At 40.9% G+C, this 25,880-nt stretch overlaps 1 protein-coding gene across 5 annotated transcripts in view; it reads left to right on the top strand.

Moving 5' to 3' along the window:
• The window catches only part of LOC133655822 (myosin-16), a 143,731-nt gene that overhangs the window by 17,303 nt on the left and 100,548 nt on the right, over window positions 1-25,880 (top strand). For all 5 annotated transcript variants that reach the window (XM_062056364.1, XM_062056367.1, XM_062056366.1 and 2 more), the window contains one exon: window positions 1,550-1,664. In XM_062056364.1, the coding sequence (XP_061912348.1) occupies window positions 1,550-1,664 (115 nt within the window). The remainder of the gene's footprint in view (window positions 1-1,549; window positions 1,665-25,880) is intronic.

Genomic DNA, 25,880 nt, shown 5'->3' on the forward strand with positions numbered 1-25,880 from the left:
TGGTACATTGCATTTGACAAATTATTACAAAGATTATTTATGTAGATAGAAAATAAAATGGGCCCCAGCACTGAGCCTTGTGGAACGCCTTTGGTAATGTCCAGTAATGAAGAGGTGGTCCCAGCCACCTGTACACATTGTGTTCTGCTGGAGAGATAGTCTGTGAACCAAGCAGCTGCATTTTTAGATAATCCAAAACTTGTAAGGAAACACGGACGCTTGGTGTGACATCATAGGTCAACCGAAAAAGCGATAAATTGATGCTCGCTAGAAGGAAATATGCGCCCCCTAATGTACGAGAGTCACACGGCGTATAACCAGTAGTTGTATTAGCACACGCAAGTGTGAAAATACAAAACAAGTAAACTATTTGAGAAATCAGACTGATTTAGTGCATGAGTAATGTAGTGAATGAGACTGTACTAAATAGTTACCTCTTTTAGCATTGCAATGTGAAAAACATTCGGTGAATAATACAAAATAAACTTCAATATTTGCACTCACCGTTGAGTCAATTTATGTGACTTTAATGATTTTTCACATTACCAGGTCGGTGGAAATATAGCATTTCATACACCGTTTAAACACGACTAATACAGTGATTATCCACTACTAAAACATCAACCAAAATGTGTAAACACAGACGCAAGAACTATTTTTGTCTGTTGCCAAGTGATTGGAACAGATACTTTTTTCAGTCAGCATGGCATTCAATTGACCCAAAAGTAACATTAACAGGAAGTGATAACGTGAAAACGTGACAAGGACTTGTCATTAGGCTCACTCAGTTCGCTGACTGGCTTGAGGGTAAAATGTTAAACAAAAGGGTTGCATGTAAAAAAATAAGTAGACACAAGGCAACACATTAAACTTGGAATGGAAAGACATAAAGCAATTTAGAAAAATGTAATCGCACAAATTCATTCCTAAACTCGAAACTCAAGCAGCTGCCTCATTAATATTCGCAGTGAGGCATGATGGGAACAAAGAAGTAAAGGAGAATGCTATAGTATTGCAATACCTCGTTGCCTTATTTAAGTTACTTCTTTTTCTTGAAAGGATTGACACATATGCACATATTTAACATAACTAAATGTGGTTTAATTGTTTGTATTTTAACCTTTCTCAATGGAAATCATATTACGGTGCTGTGAAACCTGGTCTACAGTCATGAAATAGAAATAGATCTTTTGAATCCCTTTTCTCTTCAATGTTTTATGATAACAAATTAAGATGTTTCTGCAGCAGTCTGTCTTTGTGAGTGAGTGTGTGTATGTGTGTGAGTGTGTGTATGTGTGTGTGTGTGTGGTGGCAGGCTGATGAGATAATAAAGAGGGGAGGCATACAAGTTGGTTCGTGTTTTCGTTTTGCTCATCACCCTCCCTCTCGGGGTCAGATAGCAGACGTAACACACTTTTACTCACACACTCTTATGCACGTTCTCCCTCTCCCTTACTATTTGTTCTGTCTCCGTCTGTCCATAACATAATTATTCTCTTCTACAATCGTGAGAGAGAACCCACACAGCATCTTTGTTTCCTCCCTGAAGGCTGCTTGGGCGAAGACAGGATGGGCTACTGGGACCTGTAAGGATGGAGAAGAGAGTGTGTGTGATCCAAACGGACTTCCACCAATACCGACCCACCATCGGACCTCTGGCGCATGTAAGAACCTTCCTCTTTCTCTTCTGTCCCTCCCAACAAGCTGAATAAATGTTTGTCCTGTTTTTTGTTGCTGCTGCGTTGTGTGCATGTTGCACTACTGCCATTATACAGTAGTGCACCTCCACGCTGTAGGCCTAAAACCCAAGGGGGGCGTGTCCTTGTTCAATAGGGGGCGTCAGAGAGCAAAGTCAATTTAGTTTGCTTGGGAGTTTTTCAGTTCACCAATGTAAAGTGCAAGAGTTGATGTCTCCATGTGCCTTTGTCTCTCTCACATTCATTGCACAAAAATGCCAACACTGCAAATGCTATTCCATTACACCCAGAAACCTAAATATTGCAATAAGAAACTGGTAATGGAAATATTTCGAAAACACCTGGCAAATATCGCCAAAACGTTTTTGCCCTCTCATGAGGTAGTTTTTGAGATGTTTTGATATTGACGTTTTTCGCAAAAGCATGATGAAACACTTTTTTCGCATTTAAAGGTCACTTAAACACCGAACTGACGGGTCGGCGATGCAGGACAACTAAGTAGTCTCGCTTCCGATCGGACGGCCGGGGGGAGTGAGGCGGCACCGCCGCACCTGCCTTTCTCGCAGGTCCCTTTCCAGCAACCAACCCACAGGCTCGGAGAGACCCACATGCCCGAACTGTAATGTCAAGAGGGCTCTAAAGATCTAAGGATGTTGCCTTTAAGTGATCACCCGCTGCCATTATCTTCTATCGACGACACCATGATGTCGATAGATTCCTCAAAGTGAAGTCTCGCGGGCTGAGATTTTACGAGAATTACGCCTCATGATGCAAAACACTCATTTGGAAACACCTACAAGTCACAAATGTACTTTGTAGAAATTTTAGAAATATCACTTTTCGTGTCGTTCTCGCCATTTCCGAGCCCTATATGGCTGTTAAGCCTTACCAGGCTGAGAATTTTTAACCGTGTAGTTACATGTACATGGTTTAATAGTATTTTTGCTCTTCTGTCTATCCTTCCAGTCAGTGGTTTATTTATTTTGTTTCTCTCTTCATTTGAGAACGATGCTAGCACGTTAGCTCAGTAGCTAAGTGTGTCACCGATGTATTGTCTTGGAGATAAAAGTCACTTTAAATGTCCATTTCGCGTGCTCGACTCTCATTTTCAAAAGGATATAGTATCTGAGGTGGTTTAAAATACAAATCTGTGATCTACAATAGAAAAAGGAGAGTGTGGAATCCAATGAGCCAGCTTGTACCTAAGTTACGGTCAGAGCGAAAAAAGATACGTCCATCACTGCCTCTCAAGTCCTTCACTGTAACGTTCCTCATCTACGAATCTTTCATCCTCGCTCAAATTAATGGGGTAATCGTCACTTTCTCGGTCCGAATCTCTCTCGCTCCATTGTAAACAATGGGGAATTGTGAGGAATACTAGCTCCTGTGACGTCACGCTACTTCCGGTACAGGCAAGGCTTTTTTTTATCAGCGAGCAAAAGTTGCGAACTTTATTGTCGATTTTCTCTACTAAATCCTTTCAGCAAAAATATGGCAATATCGCGAAATGATCAAGTATGACACATAGAATGGATCTGCTATTCCCGTTTAAATTTAAAAAAATCATTTCAGTAGGCCTTTAAAGTGTATCTTGTTGGAATACCTCCTCAGCCTTCTTCGGTCCAGGTGAGATGCATGATTTATGATCTAGAATACATTTCCAGGAAGCGAGGAAGCAGCAGACCACTTGATGATGGCGCAGCTATAAATGGTTTATATTTAGAGCTTGTAATAACAATAACACTAATACTTGGTTAATATTCAAGTCACGAAAAGTAAATGGAGTATTGTAAATGGGGGGGGGAGAGACAGCAGCAAGACAATCGCTTCTTTCCTAGGCTATTAAATTTAGTCACCACTCCACCACAAAAGTGTAGCTGCCGTCAAAGACATGCACAGTAAGGAACATTTTCACCCACTAAGGATAACTTCAAACCAAACTTTGGAAAGAGTGTTTAGATGCACTCCAATATGAATGATCAGCATAAACCACCCGTCTCGATCGGAATGAAATTTTGATCCGAATGTGTGTCATCAGGTCAAAGTATTCCGAATGGCGTGTTTACATGAAGCATTTTTATTCCGGTTAGGCTTTTAATCCGATTAATTGTGCACATAGCTAAAGTTGCGCTGCCTATCATGTTAAAACATGCCGTTATTAAGTGTAAATGTGAAATGATTGTTTCTCAAGCCAGTGTTTCCCATAAACTGCCAAGACACCTGTGGCGGTGGGGGCGTGGCTATGGACGTGGTCACCATGACATCATCGATTCATTTGCATAATTTACTACAATGATATGATTTTCTCTAAAAAGGCTCAAAAAATGTATACTTACTAATTAATAATAACAGTTTTGTTTTAAACGTCCATCCATCCATCCATCCATTTTACAATATAATTACAACACTTTATGTACATATTTATATACAGATTTGAACAATAAGTTATTCACTGAAATATATTTATTAATTGTGGTTCTTACAAAAAATATATCTTATAAAAATATGAAAGCTAAAATGTCTCTTAAAGCTCTGCCCCTTTAATTAGTGCATACTAAATAATTTAACTTTAGCCTACTACTACAACCATATTATTTACCAGCAACATAAAGTGAAACAGAGGCAGAGGTGTCCTGCCACAGTCAGTAACAAATAAACAGAAAACAGTAGTGGTGGTAGATAGACACAAAGCTTCATCAAACATCTGAGCCACTGAACAAAGAGCTCCAAAAATCTTGATCCTAGACTTCTCTTTTGTAAAGTAAATCTGAACAGCCGATATGGGCATCTACATCAACTATATGATTTGCCTGAGAAGCTGGACAGGACAAAACAAAACAAAACAAAAAAAATCTTTTAATTCTTTCGTGGCGGGCCGCCACAAATAAATGAATGTGTGGGAAACACTGCAAGCGTCACATGACGAGTCTGCACGCTTCTTTCTAAGAAGTGATCTCCACAGCGGGTGACACCGTGTTTAGTCCGAAATATGCTTCCTAAAAAGCAGATGTGCTTAATTTTCTGCAAAAATAATGGTTCATTTTCATAGTTGATGGTTGAAAAATTGCAATGTGACTGATGTAGTTGTACTTACTTTTGAGCGCTCAGCATAAATACCGGTACAGGTATATACATAAAAAAAACCTTTGAAAAATGTTAAATGTGTTACTTAACATTTTTGTGTAATTGTCATTTGTCACAGAATCATTTTTGTTGTATTTTGTTTATTACTACAGTAGAATATTTATTTTTTGTGGTACCCCATCTAGGTTGTGGGTCTTTTGTATACTCATGTTTTTTCTTAACCAAACAAAGCTAATGCTAATGCTATTTCAACTTGTTTGCTAAATTTTTATCCAAAGTGATAAGAGAATTGATAAAGAACCAAACCCTACTCAACGCCCCATCCTGCCAATGTTCCCTCTAATTTTCCATGTGTGTGAGCAAACGCAAAAACTCCCTGAGCATTCAGTGGAGCCCATGTGAGCAACATCAGACGTGCACACTGTGGCTACACCAGCAGCACACCTGTCCCAAACCTGACTAAATAACAAGTTCAATCTCCATCCATCCATCCACTTCCTCCCGCTTGTCCCTTTCGGGGTCACGGGGGGTGCTGGAGCCTATCTCAGCTGCATTCGGGCAGAAGGCGGTGTACACCCTGGACAAGTCGCCACCTCATTGCAGGGCCAACACAGATAGACAGACAACATTCTCTTATTATTATAATCAAATGACAGCAGTCATTTCCATGAGATTATTTTCTAATATAAGTGTTTAGGCCCACCTACAATTACAATAACAAAACATGTTGTTTTTCATGAACTGTGTACTTGTATTGTCTGTCTGGGTGGAGGTCCTGCTTTAGAAATAATTTGGACCCCTGTCAGACATTGCATTTAGTTCCAATTAAAACATTCACATGTTGCACAATGAGATGTAAGCAGGGGATCATGTGTACATTCCTGCAACTTCCTGTTTGTAAAAATATGTTTTTATTAGTATTTATTTAATATACTAACAGCATTTCATGATTAATATTTATAAATGAAGATTCCTAATAAATGACACTAGAATAAGCACACATTTGATTGGTAAATCATAGTGTAACAACCTGGAATGACACTTTATGTGTGGTGTTGGAGTTGTCCGACTTTTTGTGTGGCTGTAAACGTATCACTGGCTAAGTGCCATATGTGCATGTGTTGGCGCAAGTAAAAAAGAGCGAGCGGCTGCTGTTGATATAACAAAGTTGCTTTTAGTCTGGTTTGTACTGCAGAAAATGACCAGTTTTGCTAGATATAATTTTTTTTACTAATGTTTTGGTGATGTGTTTATGGCCGACAATAAAGAGTTTTGCTCAGTAAAGTGATGGATGGAATTCATGTCCCCAAAGCATCTCGACAGACGTTACAATATTTGAACAATAATGACGAAAACTGTTTTCTCTGTCGTGTCCGTGTGTCGAAAATTGTTATGCGCTTATTTTTTTATTAGATTTTGTGCGCGGCATAGATTTGCTGTGCGCAGAGGACGCTTGAGCAGTGCGCACTAGCACAGGCGTGCACCTTAGAGGGAACGTTGCATCCTGCCCAAAAGTATCAGCATGTATCTTTTGAAAATGTCCTCTGTTAAATATATATTCTTGAAGGTTAACATCACCGCTATTTTTTTTAAAGCCATGGTTGAAAATAAACTTCATATACAGTGCAATATATAGGTTTACCGGTTCACAACATTAGGTACACCTGCCCTCTCTTGTTTTATTGCAAAGCAAAGAAAAAAAAGCCAGTATTTATGTCACTGCATGTTGCACATTAGTCATATTGAATGTATGCTAATACTTTTTCCTACCTTTTCCTGAGTGTTCTCAAACCAAGTTGTAATGGCCCTGTCTTTTCCATCTAAGTTTTGCAGCTAATCCATTTTGTACTTTCTGGTCAGCATTGACAAAACAGTCTTGTGTAAAATGTTGTGGAGAAATCAATTCTATAGTACTTATTTTGTAGACATCACAATAGGCGGTATGGCACGTAAAGAGGAAGAATAACACCGCAGGCTCCAGGCATAGGCATGAGAGCAGAGCGAAGAGGAGGGGCTGGCAGAGAGCATGAACTAGAAATGTCTGCATTAGTACATTCGTCAATTTGTGACGTCACAAATAGCCCAGTGTTAAAAAAAGACTGACAAATCAGCGTTCTGAGGCATCCTAAACTGCATGCAAGCTTACAGCCAAATGCATGAACTTTATGATTTGACACTTTGGCATTGTTTAGCATTGGCATTCAATATTATACCAACATTTATAAGTCAGAGAAGACTAAAATCATCATAGGTCCTCTTTAAAGACAAATTGCAGATAACGCCATGTTTTGTGTTATTAGGCCAACACAACCACAGTCTCCTAGCTATGTCAGGTATTTCAAGCGGTCCTACCAGAGCAATAAGCAATGCTCAGGAGTCAATAAACTGCTTTAATGATGTCAACAGTCTTCTCTTCTTTAAAATTACTTAACGATGTGATTTATTATTGTACCTGACCTGCGGCAAGTCAACAGCATGACTGTTAGTGAAATGTGACGTGTCTCAGTGATCAAAGTCAGCCCCTGCGTTCCTTCTGACCCAAGCCCAGAGGGTTCAGCCAGGGGCCAGGCTTCAGCCTGCAGTCCCCTATACCTGAGGCCGGTTAATGATCACACAGTATGAACAATGTGCTAACATAAACACGAATAAAAAAATACTTTGGCTCGTCCTGTTTAATTTTAGAACAAGTGTATATATTTGTAGACTCCCTTTCTACATAATCAGTTTTCTTCACCAAAAAGGTGTGATGTGTTACACCATTGTCTGGTTTTAGAATGTAAAATATTTCATTGAGTGATGTGGGTGAACATGAACCATGCGAGTGTGAGGAGGAACTTCAATACCAAACAGCTGTTCAAGTGAGACGGGAATGATTCATTTTGGAAGCATATGCAGGAAAAATATATATTTTAAAACTGTTTTTACAGATCTAAAACAGCATGGAGAGAATGGAGAGTGTGTGGAAATTTCCATTCAAAAATGGCAAATTTCCAGACATTATTTTTTAATTTGAATAACAATTCAAAACTTAAAAGTTTAAGCCAATGTGATAATGCAAAACTGAATTGGATCATTTTTCCATTTCTCTGATATTGTGCATTTTACTACAGGCCGTTAACACACACGTTCTAAATCTTATTCCGACACCTTGGCAAATACTGGTCCACACTGCACACGTGATGAAGATGATGCTATATTTCCCCATCTAATTTCCGTCTGACAGAATGTAAAGTTGTTGAGAAAGAAATCACTGTCAGGGTTCAGCTAATGATAGTTATTTTTTCCCAAAAGTACAGATACCACAAGCAGCTACACGTTTTCCTTCTAAATCTATTCATTTAATATTGCGCTTGAAAACCTGCCAGTTTTTGCAGGGAAACAAAGTATTAGCTTTGCTTTTGAAAGCCAAAAATACTCGCGGAATCTTGAGTGGAGTGGCGTAAATGTAAAATTGAGACTAGCTTTTTGCTAGTTAGTAGACTCGAGAGTTAGGCTCAATTCGAATACCCCTCCTCCGCCCTTGTTTTTGCCCTCCCTCCTTGTTTTTGCGCGTTCACATCAATCAAGAGGTGTCCCAATTATCCGCCACATAGGGGGATGGGCGAAATACTTGAGTTCGAAGACCATTATCTGAGTGCAAAGAGAAAGACAGCAGACCAGAAACCCAGAGAAGCGTACAAATGTCAGTAATAAGCGTAATTAATTATTTTCATAATAATGACCGTTGTGGTTTTAGTCAGACTTCAAACTTTTGCTACTGCATGTAAATATTGGCTTCAAACACAAACACACAATGAAACACATTTGATAGACCACAAGCTGATGCGCCAGCACTTGCATATTTCGCCAAAAACGTTGTCTTCTAAACGGTCTTCTTCTTAATAAAGTCGAGCAAAAGAAAATAACAAAAGCACCAGCAAACCCAAGCATTGCGCGTGACGGCATTTTGAAAGTAAACAAACATTTGTTGCATCTGCCTTATGTCACTGCTGGCAAACGGCGAGGGTTGATAACGTAGCGTTACTCGATTGACATCTGTATGCATAGGGGCGTATTAGCAATACTTCGCTATGGCACTAGATGCTAGAACCAAGTAGAAGAGGGGAGGCGTAGGAGGAAGAGGTGCAAATGTAGGGTGAAATGCCTAGTGTATGAGCGGTTCAGAGTTGCAATAACTCCACTCATTTACTGTTTTACAAATACATACTGTATTTAATGTTTCGTAGGCAGTGTTGGGTTAGTTACTGAAAACCAGTAACTAGTTACAGTTACTCGTTACTTTATTTCAAAAGTAACTCAGTTACTAACTCAGTTACTTACACCAAAAAGTAATGTGTTACTGTGAAAAGTAACTATTTAGTTACTTCTTGTACTTTTTTCTTTTTTAAAGCTCCCATTAATGCCCTTTTAGCCTTCATTTCAATACTGTTATTGCACTGGAGAATAATACAATGTGTTGATCAACTTGACATGCATTTGCATCACTGAACTCTGCTAAGCAATGTGGTCTACATACAACACACAAAGACAAATAAATAAATGATAAATGGGTTATACTTGTATAGCGCTTTTCTACCTTCAAGGTACTCAAAGCGCTTTGACCGTATTTCCACATTCACCCATTCACACACACATTCACACACTGATGGAGGGAGCTGCCATGCAAGGCGCTACCAGCACCCATCAGGAGCAAGGGTGAAGTGTCTTGCCCAAGGACAAAGATATGTTTCAAAGGGCCAATTTATTTCAGGCCAGAACAAATTGACAAATCTATTTTAAATAGCTGCAACATAACATACATAAGTAACAAACAGCATAATAACACTAACACTAAGACTAACACTAACACTAACACTAACCACATTAAACCTAGATTCCGAACTAACAAAGGTCTTAACTCATTCTCTTTCTATGCCACATCAATATGGAATGCACTCCCAACAGGTGTAAAATAAAGGGCATCTCTATCCTCCTTCAAAACCGCACTAAAAGAACACACCCTCCCTTCCACATCATACCTCTTCGGATTGTAAATAATCAAATGTAGACACTTTTTCTTATACTTTCTGATCTCTCTCTCTGGGTCCACTACTTGCTGTACATATCCTACCAAGTCAGTCCTACACTGTTTCAATGTCCATTTCTCTGATGATGCAATTGTTGTTGCTGATTGTTGTATATATTTGATAGTATATATCTGTATCATGAATCAATTTAAGTGGACCCCAACTTAAACAAGTTGAAAAACTTATTCGGGTGTTACCATTTAGTGATCAATTGTATGGAATATGTACTGTACTGTGCAATCTACTAATAAAAGTTTCAATCAATCAATCAATCAACAACATAGCTGTGAACCTGGCTTCACCTAAGGAAGGCACACGTGACATACACAAAGCCTAACCAGGCAGATTTGAATTGTTGTTTTGGGCAGTAGACGGGATCTTTGATCCAAGACACAACTTACATTTAACTAAAATGTTATTTTCTTTGTCCTCGACAAAAGAAAAGAAGTGAGAATATCTCATACTTGCCAACCCTCCCGAATTTCAGTGCCTCTCCCCGGGACAACCATTCTCCCCAATTTCTCCCGATTTCCAGCCGGAATTAAGGCACGCCCCCTCCAAGTCCGTGCAGACCTGAGTGAGGACAGCCTGTCGTCACGTCCGCTTGGCCAACCAAAAAGTAACCACAGAACACTATACCGTATAGTCGTATAGTGTTCTGTGGTTACTTTTGGGTTGGCCAACGGTTTACGTTGTATTGGCGCGTTTTAAATGGTTAAAAAAAATGCAGTTCCCCATCAACAACAGCTGCAAACTGAATCAGTGCATTTCTGCCACCTCCAAGATGTGAATGATCTTTAACTAATGACTTAAAGGCTAGACTTGTATGTAGGGATGATACTCGAAACCGGTTTTCCCGGTTGTTCGATAAGAAAAGAACCGAGTCCTCGGACTCGCATCCCTTTTTGAGAACCGGTACCCGTTATCGAGACCACTATAGTAAAGAAAAAGAGTTGGTTCTTTATTCGAATCTGTAATATTCCCATGTATGGAATAAACTGCAGGACGATTTCTTCAGGCTTTGAGTTGTGTTTTTATTCCAACAGGTCATCTACATCCAACTTCTCTACCGTTAGCTGTGTTGTCTACTGACTTCCTCATTCCAAGCCAGGACCCCTACCGGGCCACCTTGAGTATGTAGTTGCCTAATCAGATGCCTGATTAAAATGCCACTCATCCAACATAGGGTATTCATTGGCTATGAATATTACATCCCCCTTTTTATGGAAACAAACAAAACAAAATAGTAAAGTGCTGCCTGTACCATGTATGCATAAAATAGCATCATATCAGGTAAGTAAACTAGGAACAAATATTAAATGAATAAACATGGCACAATAGACAGATTCTGTGTGAGGTACCTGGTTAGTGCAAAACAGTATTATAAAAGGACTGGAACGTAGTGAGGAACTTACACAAGTATCGGTCTAACGTGTCTCAATACCAGAATGCATCATTCAACATTTTAGCGCGATAGTGAACCCATATGCAGTATGCATTGCACTGTAATAGAAGATATTGTATGAACATATCAAGCACATTTGTGAAAAGTCTTGACTGTAAATTCCCAACAAATAATCAGAATCACCGATAAATATGACGGTTTCAGCTTACACATATAAAGTTACATTCATTTTTTTTTTTGTTTTGTTTTGGTTTTTTTTCAGGGCAGCGTTCGCCGTACACCCTTTACAATTCACAGGTCCAAAATGGCTCGAGGCTTTACCTCTCTGCCTGACCTGGTGCGGTATGAAGCCTCTGCTTCTGAATCAGATGACAGTTCTGGTGCATGCGAAGCAGGCAAGTCCATTTCTTCGCTTGTGTGTGTGACAGGTGCGTGGTTTTCTTCCGGTGTGTTGTCGTCAGGTGAGTATGAGGTCGGTTCAGGTGGGTGAGAGTGGTGTACCTTGGTGCTTCGGAGGTGTCTCTGGTTACGGCGATACACCTGTCCCTCTGGGGTGCGGATGATGTATGATCGTTCGGTGTTAGCAGGCTGCACGACCACTGCTGGCTTCCAGTGCCCCTGTTCCTGGAGTCTGATGGGCTCTCCACTGTGTAGTGGTGGTAGTGTCCGGCTTGACCTGTCGAAGTATCTCTTTTGATGTTGTTGTCTCTTTACTCGCGTCGCATGTGCCTCTTGGTGACTGACGATCTCTGGTTGCAACTGCTGGTCGGTGATTGGCAGGATGGAGCGTAGCCTGTGGCTCATCAGCAACTGTGCTGGTGATTTTAAATTGTCGACTGGTGTGTTTCGATATTCTAAAAGACTGCTATATGGGTCTCTTCCATCAGTTTTGGCCTTGTCCATGAGAGCTTTGGCGGTCTGTACTGATTGCTCTGAGAGGCCATTACTCTGTGGCAAAAATGGGCTCGATGTGACGTGCCTGAACTCCCATGACTTTGTGAAGGACTCAAACTCCTTGGACGTATACTGGGGGCCGTTATCTGAGACCAAGGTCTCTGGGATGCCGTGTCTGGAGAAACTTGCCTTGAGCTTGTGAATGACTGCGGTTGACGTGGTGCTGGTGAGTTTGTCTAGTTTAAAGAAACGACTGTAATAGTCGACAGTTACCAGATAGTCCTGGTTGTTCCACATGAAGAGATCCGTTCCAACTACTTGCCAGGGCCGGTCCGGGATCCGGTGTGGTATCATGGGTTCCTTGGCATTTGCTGGGCGTCGTTCTTGGCAGACAGAGCATTGCTCCACAATGACCTCTATGTCTTTGCTCATCCCTGGCCAGAACATGATGTCCCTGGCTCTGTGTTTGCATTTCTCCATTCCCATATGTCCAGCATGGATTTTTGACAGCATCTCCTCTCTGAGGCTGGCTGGAATGACGATCTTCTCTCCCTTGAAAATAATTCCATTCGTTTTTGACAGCTCGTCCCGGTGGTTCCAGAACGCAGACACACTCTGGGGACATTGTTTTCTTTTCTCCGGCCATCCGTCCAGTATCACCTGGCTCAGCTGCCTGAACTGTGTGTCATTCTCTGTAGCTGCTGCAATCTCTTTCAGTTTAGGGTCACTCACCGGCAAGCTGTGGTACACGATGTGCACCTGCCAGTCCATTCCTTCACTAAGGTTGTCGTTGCCGTGGGAGATTAGGGATTTTCTGGAGAGTGTGTCAGCGACCGGGATGTCCTTCCCAGGACGGTGTTCGATTGTGAAGCTATACTTTTGGAGCTGGAGTATCATACGTTGTAGCCTCGGAGGGGCTGCAGCAAGGGGTTTCTTCAAAATCGACTCGAGTGGCTTGTGATCCGATTCCACCAGGACGTGGCGTCCGTAGGCGTATTGGTGGAAACGTTTGAAGCCGAAGAGTATTGCGTACATTTCTTTCTCTATTTGCGCATAGTTGATCTCACTGTCTGTAAGGGATTTGGACGCATAGCTGATGGGTCTGCCCTCTTGGAGCAGCACGGCTCCGAGCCCGTACTTCGAAGCATCCACCTGTAGACTGAGAGGTTTCTCCGGATCGAAATAGGCCAAGACTGAGCCCGGTTCTATGGTGAGCACGTCTTTCATCTTCTGGAACGCTGCGTCCTGTTGTTTGTCCCACAGGAACTCGCTGGATTGCTTCAGCAGCTGTCGCATGGGCGCGTTCACCTCGGAGAGGCAGGGAGCAAACTTGGCCAGGTAGTTGGCCATGCCTAGCACAGTCTCTAGCTCTGCCCGGTTCTTTGGCGGCTCCATGTTCTTGATGGCGGATACTTTGTCTGGATCTGGCTTGAGACCGTCTGCTGAGAGCCGATGCCCGAAGTAACTTACTTCAGTGGCTCCGACGGTGCTCTTTTCCGGGTTGAGCCGGACTCCTCTCTCCCGTGACCTCTGCAGCATAGTACGGAGCCTTCTGTCATGCTCCTCCCTGGTCGCTCCGTAAATGAGGATGTCGTCAACGATTGCGAGTACGCCGTCAAGGCCCTCATAGGTTTCGTCTATTTTCCGCTGAAATTCATCCTGTGCTGAGATGAGTCCAAATGGTAACCGCAGGAATCGGTAACGCCCGAACGGCGTGCAGAACGTTGTGAGTTTGGACGATTCCTCTGACAGTTTGATGGCCCAATATCCTGAGCGGGCGTCCATTACGCTGAAGTAGCGCGCGCCGGCTAGCTCAGACGTGATGTCCTCCAGTGTTGGTAGTGGGTAGTGCGGGCGCATAATGGCCTTGTTCAAGTCTCTAGTGTCCAGGCATACTCTGAGCTTGCCTGTCCGTGGTTTTTCGACGACCACTAGCCGATTTACCCACTCTGTTGGTTCAGTTATCTTGGCGATGATGTGTGTGTTTTCCATCTCTCGTAGCTCTACCTTTAGTTGACAGCGTAGCTTGTGTGGAAGTTTTCTTGGAGGGGCCGCCACGGGTATTGCGTTCGGGTCCAGGTGGATTTTGCATTCCCCGGGAAATAATCCGATCCCTTTGAACACGTCACTAAACTCCTCCATGACTGTCTTTTTCTCAAGCGGCGGCGGCGCAGTGACTGACAGCACTAACTTGATGAGATCCATGTCCAGGCATGCTTGTAGACCTAGCACAGGGGGCGCTTGCGTTTCTACAATGTAAAAGTCCAACATCATGCAGCATGCTTTATATTTGCAATTTATTGTGCATGTGCCTTTTACTTTTAGCTGTTCTCCCCCGTAGCCTGTCAGTCTGCGTGTGGTGGGTTGAAGCTTAGACTCCTGTTTAAGGCTGTGATACTCTCTCAGAGGAATTATGTTAACCTGGGCCCCAGTATCTAGCTTAAACCTCAGCTCTGTTCCCTGCTTGCCCATTTCAATACATGCAAAAGCCTGCTCTACTTCTGCAACACGCTCTCTCTGCACTGCATCTACAAAGAATTTGTCTGTGTCTGACTCAGGGCTTTGGCTTACTTCATGCACTGTCTTCCTGGTGTACTGGCTAGATTTACAAACGGCACTAAAATGATTTAGTTTTGAGCATTTAGCACACTGTCTTCCTTTAGCTGGGCAGTCGTCTAAGTTCCTGTGCCATTTATTACCACAGTAGCTACAGTTCCTTGTCCGTTTTGCGCCTCTATCACTTACTCGCATGTTTTCCGTTTTCTCTGCGGCACCGTTTGATGCGCGCCAGTGTACCGCATGTACTAGCTGCTGTTCACGCGGGCTACTGGTGACTCCGCTGAGAGCCTTAGTCTGCGTCTGGGTTAACTCGTGTGATCTAGCTATATCTATGGCTTTGTCTAGCGTTAACTCGGATCCAACGTTTAAGAGCTTTTCTCTCACTTTAGCTGAATGTATCCCAAACACAACGCGGTCTCTGACCATCTCATCCCTGTTCGCATAATCACAATCCTTTGCTAGCAGCTTCAATCCGGTCACGAATTGCTCAAATGATTCACTAGGTCCCTGCACTCTTTCCTGGAACCTATATCTAGCAAATATTGTGTTCTTTTTGGGTGTTACATATGCTTCAAAACGGTCGTAGTACCCTGTCAGTACATTTACTTCCTCCGCAGTCAGGACCCACGTATTAAAAATGTCTCGCCCTTTCTCTCCTACCCACAGGAGTAAATAGCTGCATCTTTCCGCTTCACCTTTGCGTTGTAGCAGGCCGGAAAACATCAGTCCAACATGCTTCTTGAACTTTCTCCATTCTCCCGGTAAATCGAGAGAGTCCCAATCCATGCGGGGCGACGGCACTCCTGTCGGTTCCATTTTAGTGTCGGTTCTGCTCCTCTATTCTGACACCATGTAATATTCCCATGTATGGAATAAACTGCAGGACGATTTCTTCAGGCTTTGAGTTGTGTTTTTATTCCAACAGGTCATCTACATCCAACTTCTCTACCGTTAGCTGTGTTGTCTACTGACTTCCTCATTCCAAGCCAGGACCCCTACCGGGCCACCTTGAGTATGTAGTTGCCTAAACAGATGCCTGATTAAAATGCCACTCATCCAACATAGGGTATTCATTGGCTATGAATATTACAGAATCCCTCGGAACGAATCCCGTCCCATGACGGGACGTCACGTAGCTCAGTCATTAGGCGCAGATAGGGAAAGCAGGAAAAACAATGGACCGCGCTCCAAGGTGAAATAAAGTTCAAAACAAAAGGTATAATCCAATGAATAACTTTATTGAGAGATTTGAGCAGGGTACAAACACATGACGAACACTTTTACAACCAACCGGAAACATAGCAACCAGGCTAGCAACGCACCTCATTCACGGCAGCTGTCGCAGCTTAAAGCAACCGCAGCACATAGTACATATATATGACATCTCCCTTTTTTAACTTTTGTTTTTCTTTCCTTGTAAAAAAAACAAAATCACACTTATGTGTTGTCTGTCTAATTATAAATAATGCAGGCGAGGCGTGTTGGCTGATTTCTTGACGTTTACTTCCACAGCGTGCTCATAACCTCATTCTCAGCTGCCGGTGGTGACATGCAACAACACTTTTCGGGGCTACCGCGCATGCTCGTCACTCCCGTTGCATGCTGGGTAGTGTAGTTGTTGTTTTCCCTAGCTAATAACATCAAATCTTTTCCCCTATAAAGAAAGATTTTAACTCAATAAAGTGTATTTCTTTTTTTAGCTTTAACTTTTCATTTTTTAGCATTGTAACCACATTTGCAAACAACTTTTCTCTTCATAGAATTTTCTTTCAATAAAGAAATGAAGTGCAAAAATGTCAAAGCATCATAGCAAACAGTTATGTCAAATAGCAGCAGAAGTGCACTTTTTGGAGAGCTGTATTATTTTAAGTTTTGTGCCCAAGGGACTGATTTTATTTAACACTCTATTATTATTTATACACTTATAGTGATCAAAGAGACAGGTTGTTTTTGTGTTAATGTATATATTTGTTTTTCTGAAAAATCCCACTTAATATACTTTGGGTTACAACAGTCAATATTTATTTATTTTATTTTATTTTTTTAGGGGGGTAACAGTCAATATTTATTTATTTATTAGATTTTATTTTTTTCTTATACAATAAAAGTGAGCTTTTGTTAAACCAAATATTGTGTGTTTTTTTCCATATACAACAACCTATCTGGACTCGATAAGAGAATCGATAAGGAATCGGTTCGATAAGAGGATTCGATAATAGGCTCGAACTCGATAATTTCTTATCAAACATCATCCCTACTTGTATGCCATCAGACGTTCAACACATGCATATATCAAGACATATAAACACTCAACAAATGCAACAAAAAAAAACACATTCTATTAATGCTCTTGATTTCTTTCAAAATGTAGTGTTTTTCTCTTAAATGGATCGCCTCATCTCTTGACCACGAGCTCTCAGACTTCAGAAAGTTTATTCTTAGATTTGGAATTTAGCCCCCATCTCCTTCCGTCTACCCTTTTTCGCTTTTTGAATTCCTCATACACTTGCTCACAGGTGATGCCTTTAATGTCCAAATATCAAGCTGCACTTTTAGCAACAATTGCTGTGTTTTATGAAATGTGCAATTGATGACTTATGCCATTAAAAGTTTTCCTTTTTAACAATTAGATTGTTATGTACAATTAATTTTCCTTCTTAACAATTAGAGTCCTCTTGGATGTTTCCTTACACTAATACACTGCTGTATTTCAGCTGCCCTTTTTCCTTGCCTTACAATATCCATGGCCAACACTGTGCTCCACCACAATTTACACAGGTGCCATAGTCATGGCCTCCTCCACACCGTCCACAGTTTTGTTCTCCTTTACAGTATGCTCCTACAGGTCCATACTTCTGGCACTTATAACAGTGCAGCGGTGGTGGTACAGACAATCTAACATAATATTTCATGTACCCTATATACACTAATTTAGGAAGAATTTCATCCTGAACTCCACCAACACTGAAAGACTATCCACCTTTTATCCCCCTCTCCATGTATTTAATCTCTTCAAGCTAACTGCTTGGCCTCCTTTAATAATCTCTTTAATACTTTCCAAATCTTCCGCAACTGGTATGTCTTAAATCACATGTTGGGTTACTCTCCAGAATTCTACTTTTTTTTCTTAGAGCGACCTCTTTCTTAAAAATGTTTGTTAGACTCCCTTTCTACATAATCAGTTTTGTTCACCAAAAGGTGTGATGTGTTACACCATTGTCTGGTTTTAGAATTTAAAATATTTGATGGAGTGATGTGGGTGAACATTAACCATGCAAGTGTGAGGAGGAAGTTCAATACCAAACTGCTGTTTAAATTAGATAAGCGATTTAGTGAATTCTACTTTTTTTCTCAGAGCGACTTCTTTCTTAAAAATGTTTGTCCGTTTTAGCGCCCTCTTTCTTTGAGTTTTAGCACCCTCTCTCTTTGACCCTCACTTTTACACTATATTCTCAAAGCATTCAATCAATCGCAACTGGACTATATGGTTTGTTTTAGAAGACGTTTTGCCTCTCATCCAAGTAGGCTTCATCAGTTCATGATCATAGATTTACATTGGTCAGATCTAGTCTTAGACTTAGAGTAGATTGGTTGGATCTCGTCTAGCGGCTGGTGCCAAAACCCCACATATTTATACAAGGATGGTTCCGCCCTATCGTCACAAAAAAAACAACTGTTGAGATGCAAACAGGCAATCCTACTGTCAATGCCAACAACAGCCGTTGAGGTTGAATTTCCCCTCGTCAGCATTGAGGTGTTGTGGGGCAGAACAATCGCTGTAGATTGATCACTATCACTCCAAAATAGTCAGAATAACCCACAATAGCATTCCATTCAGTTGTAAACAAATGGCACAGAGGAGAGTCTATGACCAGAACGTTTCTAACCCCCGTTATTTGTTGGAGGCTAAATTGCAAAATCTTTTAAGAATGGTTGAAAGGACAGTGTTGTATGTGGGAGATAGGTAGTGTCACAGACCACTTACTCTGTTCAGAGATGGTTTTACAGCCTGGACGCAGATGGCTTTATAGCTGTGAGAAAAGAGCTATTTCGCAGCCGTTTTGTGCTGGTTTAAATTTGCCTGTACCTGGGTATAAACAGTCAATTTCCCGGGTGAGTGGGATCCTTGTATCCTGAACCCGTGAGAAATAATGTAAGTCCAAATCTGCCAGATAGTGACCTGCGCTGTTTTCACCACTCTGATTATGTTCTTTTTATCCTGTGCAGTGCAGATGCCGATGTCTGTGACCCTCAGACCTGTGATGCCTGAGTTAGAGTATGGTTGTGATTGCTTGTCTACTAACAGACAGGGAGGGTCCTTGTCATTACAACCGCACATTCACACACAGGAGGAGAGTATTAGGGAGAGAGGGGAACTGAGGATTGCCAGGGAGCAGTGACAAACTTTTATTTATGGTCCATGAGCTGCACAACACTCAGCTTGAGAAGGAAAAGATCAGGTGGCCTCCAAATACCAAACTTTGAGTCTGCTCTGCTTCTCTTACTTGCATTAGGTTCTCTCTCCTGAAAAATGTGTTTCTCTTTTCTTTTGCTAACTTGATATGTTAGAAATTTAGGAGTGATAAAGATTAGAAAGATTAGGGGTGATATCATGCTAAATAGGGTTGGGTATCGAGTATCGAGTATGGATTGGAACCGGGACTAACTTTCCGATTCTCCCGGAATCGTTCAAAAGTTTAAATTTCGATTCCTATTTTCGATACCAGTCCGCCGACCGGAAAAAAATATGTCCGCCGAACCGGAAGAAGAAGACGCTGAACACCAACGAAGAAGCGCCCACCGCCGGAAGTGTTAGCATAGCCGAGCGAGTCAGTCAAGCTCAAGCATGGATAGCGGGCGTCGGCGGTTGAAAGTGTGGCTTTACTTTACAAAAAAAAAAGAAATAACCGCAAAATAACAGAGCTCCATGTCCATCAAGAAACGAGTGGAGAGAGAGCTGCAGATGTACCAGGACGTTCCACCGATACTTATGTCTGATGACCCTGCTGCATGGTGGTGGTCCGGTGGAACCAACAAAAGACTTATCCTTTGCTGTCATATCTCGCTTTCTCCTATTTATGCGTCCAAGCTTCTTCCACACCCAGCGAACGTGTATTTTCCACAGCAGGAGACACTATCTGTCCAGAACGCTCACGCATCCTGCCTGAGAAGGCGGATATGGTAATTTTCCTAAACAAGAACTGTCTCTGATTTTATACTGTACCTGCTGCTAATCTGGACTGGGTTTTGCAAGTTGTTTCTTATTGTTTATTTGCTTTTCTGCACCAGGTGAGCCCATCAGTGGGAGCACGGTAACATTTTTAAGTACCTGCAGCATCATACACTTGTGTGTGTAAATGTGTTTTCATGAGGTTTCCTGCAGCATCATACACTTATGTGTAAATGTGTTTTCATGAGGTTTTCAAAATTAAAGCTCTCTTGAGGAAAGTGTACCCCTGGGAAAATGTATTCATAATTTATAATATTTATATTCAAGTTCATAGATTTGATATTTATATTCTAGTTGAAAACAGCCCTGTGAGGAATTTATAGTAAAGTTCATAAAAAGTTAATAGAATTAAAATTTGATGGAGAATGTCAGACTATTTCATTCAGAAAGACTGTAGGTTAGCTAGCTCATTCAAAATATCCTAAACTTTTTTTTGACCCTGCCTCTTAAAAGAATCGGAACCGAGAATCGTAAGGAATCGGAATCGAAACAAAGAATCGGAATCGGAATTGGAATCGTTCGAACTCAAACGATACCCAACCCTAATGCTAAATAAGGGAATTTGAGCACGGACATTATACTAACACTGGATTAATGACATTGAGTGGATAATGATACCCTACCTACAAGGGAGAGAGATCTATTTATAATGGGGCAGTCAGTGTGGTTAAGATTCAGGTTCTTTCTTTTAGGTTTATTATTACTCTGTTGACCCCATAGCTACAAGACTGGTAGAGTTGATGAATTTGTTTTCTGACAAAAAATGTTTGGGTGACATATTTTCTATGCTCAAAGTTTTGTCTGTCAATATAAACCCCCAAAAGATCTTGTACTACAGATCTTGTACTAAATTGTACTAAAGCACTAGCACAAATCAAAGGGGAAATTGACATCCACTGTTTTATTGCGAAGAGCTTGGTACCTAAAGATCAAAAACCCATGGCAAACCACATGCTGACAAATTTCCAAGTCATAGCAGTATTTTAGCCTATGCTAAAGATTACTGAGACTAACTCGTCTGACACAGACAAACCCGTCTGACACAGACAAACCAACATGGTGAATTTCAAAAGAGTGGCAAAGGCTTGATGGTTCACTTCTGTTACAAATGCCGACGGGCAACAAACATGTACAATGTATAGTAACAAAGTACCTTTCTTCATTACGGCTGAATTATATCAAATATAAGCCTCTGTCAACCTTCCTGGTAAGGCTGATTCTAAAACTTTGGAGAAGCCACATTGTCAGATACTGAAAATCCCGGATTTAGATGAAGCAATGCTGTTTTTGTCCATGGACGTGAATCAATTAACCATTTACGAACTTTTGGCAGCGTCCAGGGCCTTTCATCATGTACCTCAAGGAATCCTGTGGAGGACAATCACTCAATTCCCTCCCTGTTTGACCGATGTTGACACTCAGTCCAAATTGCCGACAGTAGCGTCGACTCATTCCCAGTAGGGTTTGGACTCAGCCCTGGTGGCCATTTGTCACCAATTCTGTTGATAACTTTTATGAACGACATTTCTAGGCACATGCAAGTTGTTTAGATGATCTAGTGTGCTGGATACAGTTTAGGTTCTCTGATTTTGACAGATGATGTGGTCCTGCTGGCTTCATCGGTTCGTAACCTTTAACACCCACTGGATTGGATCGCAGCTGTATGTTAAGCAACTTGGATTTGAAACAGCACCTCCAAGTCCATTTCCATGGTCTTGCCTGAAAAAGGGTTGAGTGCAGTCTTTCAGTTGCTTTGAGATTGTGCCCCAAGTAGAGGAGTACCGCAGGTTCTTGTTCAAGAGTGAGACAAGGATAGATTGCGAGGATTGGTCGGCTGAGTGGTGGCGCATCTGCAGTGACGCAGACTCTTCATGCGTCTGTCTTAGTAAAGAGCGAGTTTAGTCGAAAGGCTCTACCTTAAAGATAGGGTGATGGGTAAGTCACAGTAGTCACTACTAATTCACATTGAGTGGAGCCAGATGAGATGCCTCCTGGACGCCTCCTTGGGGAGATGTTCAATGCATTAATAACAGGCAGGAGGGCTTGTGGGAGACAAATTGACTTTAGACTTCCTTACTATTGTCTTTTTTTTTTTTTGCAGAGCTTTTATGCCATTTTAATTAAGCAGTTTGAGTAACAATCTACATTTGATGTTAGTAATGCACTAGAATGACTTGTCATGGCTTTGGACATGAGACTTCTATAAGGTCCCGCTTTCTGTGGCTCCTCAGTAACTGGACGGCATTACATTTCCTCAAGCTACGGAACGGGCCATATGCCATATATGGGTCATATTCAGAGAATAATTTCGCCACACCTAGTGTGTGTGTGAGACAATCATTGGTACTTTAACTTTAACTTTTATTTTTGAATAAAATATCATTTAAGATACGGGATGCCTCCATGGCCGTAACCACCATTGAGGATACCAAAATCATGTCCTCCTTTTTTTAGGTGACAAAAAGATGATGATATCACTGACAGCAAATATACTTAGTGTGCGCTGTACATCGCCATGCTGTAGATCACCATGCTGTAGATCATCCTCTCTCAATATACGATCTTTGGTCATGCACAGCCGGCTACAACTCCAACAACGTTAACGCAATGAAGTCCACTTTTACTATTAAATATTATCCGATCCGAAATGTGCTGTGAACATAACGTTAACATTAAATCATACTGATGAACTAATGAATGACACATAAATGACATTGATGGGAAACGCTGTCGGTATAATACTGCAGTCGTGTCAGTCAGGTGCCGCCTCGCACTAAGTGCAGAACATGCGCTGTGCATAAAACTACACTATACGTGTGAAAAAGCGCATGTGAAATTACTGAATGACAAGGCACTTAGTATGGAATTTTACCTCAAACATATTCCTCGTAATGCTCTGTCACTTATTAGAATATGGAGACACATTTTCCCCCCTGCTTTCCCTTGGCTCTCACAGTGCTCCTTATTGGTACTTGAAATACTAAGCAGACGCTCTTGGGTTCAAATCCATGTCAAAGTAGTTGTAATGTAAATGTTTTAAACTTATATTTTAAAAGTTAAAATTAAAGTACCACTGATAGTCACACACACTAAATTGTGGTGAAATTATCCTCTGCATTTGACCCATCCCCTTGTTCCACCCCCTGGGAGGTGAGGGGAGCAGTGAGCAGCAGCGGTGGCCGCGCTCAGGGATCATGATGACAAAATTGTTTTAATATGCTAAACTTCAGCGCAGTAATTAAAGTGGTTTGTCCAATGTGTTGCTCAAGGTGATATATTTTATATGGAGCTGGGATGCATGATTTTAACCTTTCAAAGCTCCTCTTTGACCACCAATTTTTGACCTCTTGTTTGTCAAATCTTGGCTACGGCCCTAGGTGCCTCAACTATCTACATGTGAAGGCCATAGAATGTTTATAATGTTTTTCCTTAGTGATAAGACATGTGAAATATACACCAGAAGCCAAATCTGTACCTTTTCTTACCGGCGAGTTATGACTCACATTGTCTTTGGAGTCGAGACAGCTGTCAATAAAATGCTGTCTTCTTTATGGAGGCACTTTGAATTGTCATGTCTTGTCATGCTTAGAGTCAAAGCAACTACATCAAATGAAAATGAAAATGAAAAACCACCCTCAAACCAAATAGCATGAAACAAAGAAAGAGCAGGGAATATTGTGGTTTTATCACATAATCTATTTAGAGTAACACAAAGAGTAGGGTTTGATATGAGAAAAGCAGGGCTTCTTGCAAATTGAATTACCGTAGCTTTTTGTCGAAAGACCTTGACAACATCTTACTTGTGACTGAATATTATGAATGCTTTGTTAAATGGGAACTGCTACTTTCTTGGAATTTTTCCTATCGTTCACAGTCATTTGGGAAGACATGACGACGGATGCATTTTTTTAATGCAGTCTAAATATTAAATACAAGTATTAAGTAAAAGTCTGCTTACAGTGGAGCCAATGGGAGCTCCACTATTTCGCCCATAAAATTAAAAAAATAATCATTGAAAAAGCGCCAGCGATACTTCATTTACATTTCGGGATTTGAATATTAACTAAGTATTAGTGATATTGTTGTTTTAAGCGCTAACGTAGACAAACTATTTATAGTGGCGACGTGATCACTTTCTGTGTCCCTATGTTTACATCATCGAGTGGTCTGCTGCTTCCTTGCGTCTTTGCTCCCTGTAAGTTTATTGTAGATCATAAATCATGCATCACCTGTTGATATAATACCACAAGTTGGGACACTTTGACCACCACTTGAGACCTAGAACAGGCGACAACGACACGAACAGCGCTTGCCCCCACCCCATTCTATAAGGGAATATATGAACATCCTAGCAGTCTACATCCTAATGACAGCAGACATTGTACTGTAAGTGATGATGTATTATGTTTGTTGGATTTCATAAAGTCTGCAGTGAGCTTAAATCTGTGATGAAGAAAAACAAATGTGATGCGATTTTGAAATTAATGCGCCACGTATGCTTACAATTTTCAAAATACGTTAATATTAAATGTTATAAATGTGTCTATTACTACATTACATATATACTTACATCATGCATATACAGCCTTAACAAAGGTGTTTGGATGTTTTCTAAGGGCTTTATATTTATATCTATAAATTTATAGGTGGAATTGCACGGCACCCATCAGCTTAAATCCTGGTTGGAATTTTCTCCTGAATTAATAACGTCTTGTGGCAAATGCAAGAAACACAGCGTTCTTTCTTTGAGGTCTTTATTGTAAGACTGCCAACATAAAAACTGAACAATGAAAACACAATATGCACTTTAATAGTGTGCCCAAGAAGACACCTAAACCACACCCTTTCTGCTGAGTGTGAGCATGGTCCTAGTGCCCGCCACACCCCCTCCTTTTTTTTAATTCTTTGGCTTTTAACACTACGTCAGTTGTGTGGTCTTCTGTCCTCTGTTGTCCTCTGTGTTTTTTTTTTATAAATTTTGATGTCTATTTTATTGTTTTAATTGGTTTTACCCTTTAAAATCGTTTTTAATCATATTTATTTTTTATATTGTTTTTATATTGTTTTTCTATTCATTTATTTTTTGTTTGTATTCAGTCATTGGTGTAGCATAATATTGTTTTTAATATTGTTTTTAACATGGCTGTGCAGCACTTTGGAAACATTCTTGTTGTGTAAATATGCTATATAAATAAAGTGGATTGGATTGGATTGGATTTTACATGTACGCTGGTAAAGAGCTGTGATTGGATACATTCCAAACTTGTTCTACCCATCTACAGGACAAAATAAAATATGATTGGATTTTAAATTTTTTTTATTATTTGAGTAAAATTTCAGTTAACTTTATCGTCGTAGTCAACGTGCATTTGTTTTGATTCGTTATCGTATTTCCGTCAAGGGAGAATAGGTTGTTGACGATAACTAACACGAAAATTATTAGTCAATGTATATAACACTGGCAAGAGGTACCCAATTAACCAGTCTCTCCACCAATTGTGGGTTATACAGCATTAAGTCATCACACGTTTGGTGGTTGACTGTGAGATTTTTTTAAACTGTGCCTTGGCTCAGTAAAGGCTGGGTAAAACTGCTTTACAGGATTGTACAACTTATTCTACTGGGGCATTCAATCGATCACAACTGGACTGTTAGGTTTGTCTTCCAAGACAAACCAACCTGAGATTACAATGACCTGGATGAATGAGAACATTCATAGACAACTTCTTCTACTCAACTGTATGAGAATTTGAGCTGTAGAGTGTTGACAAGAGCGACCTGCGTCTCAAGAGTTCTGCCACAGTGCGCTTCTACATTGGAAATTAGATAGAATTTAATGTTGAATACCAACAAACAACACCCCACTTTTTTATTCAACTTCAGTCAATGTTTCGTCTGATCCGCCCTTTGCCAAAAGACACTGGTGCTCATTGTTGCTGCCAAAA

The sequence above is a fragment of the Entelurus aequoreus genome, linkage group LG08 (assembly GCF_033978785.1).
Source record: "Entelurus aequoreus isolate RoL-2023_Sb linkage group LG08, RoL_Eaeq_v1.1, whole genome shotgun sequence".
In the NCBI taxonomy this organism is placed as follows: Eukaryota; Metazoa; Chordata; class Actinopteri; order Syngnathiformes; family Syngnathidae; genus Entelurus; species Entelurus aequoreus.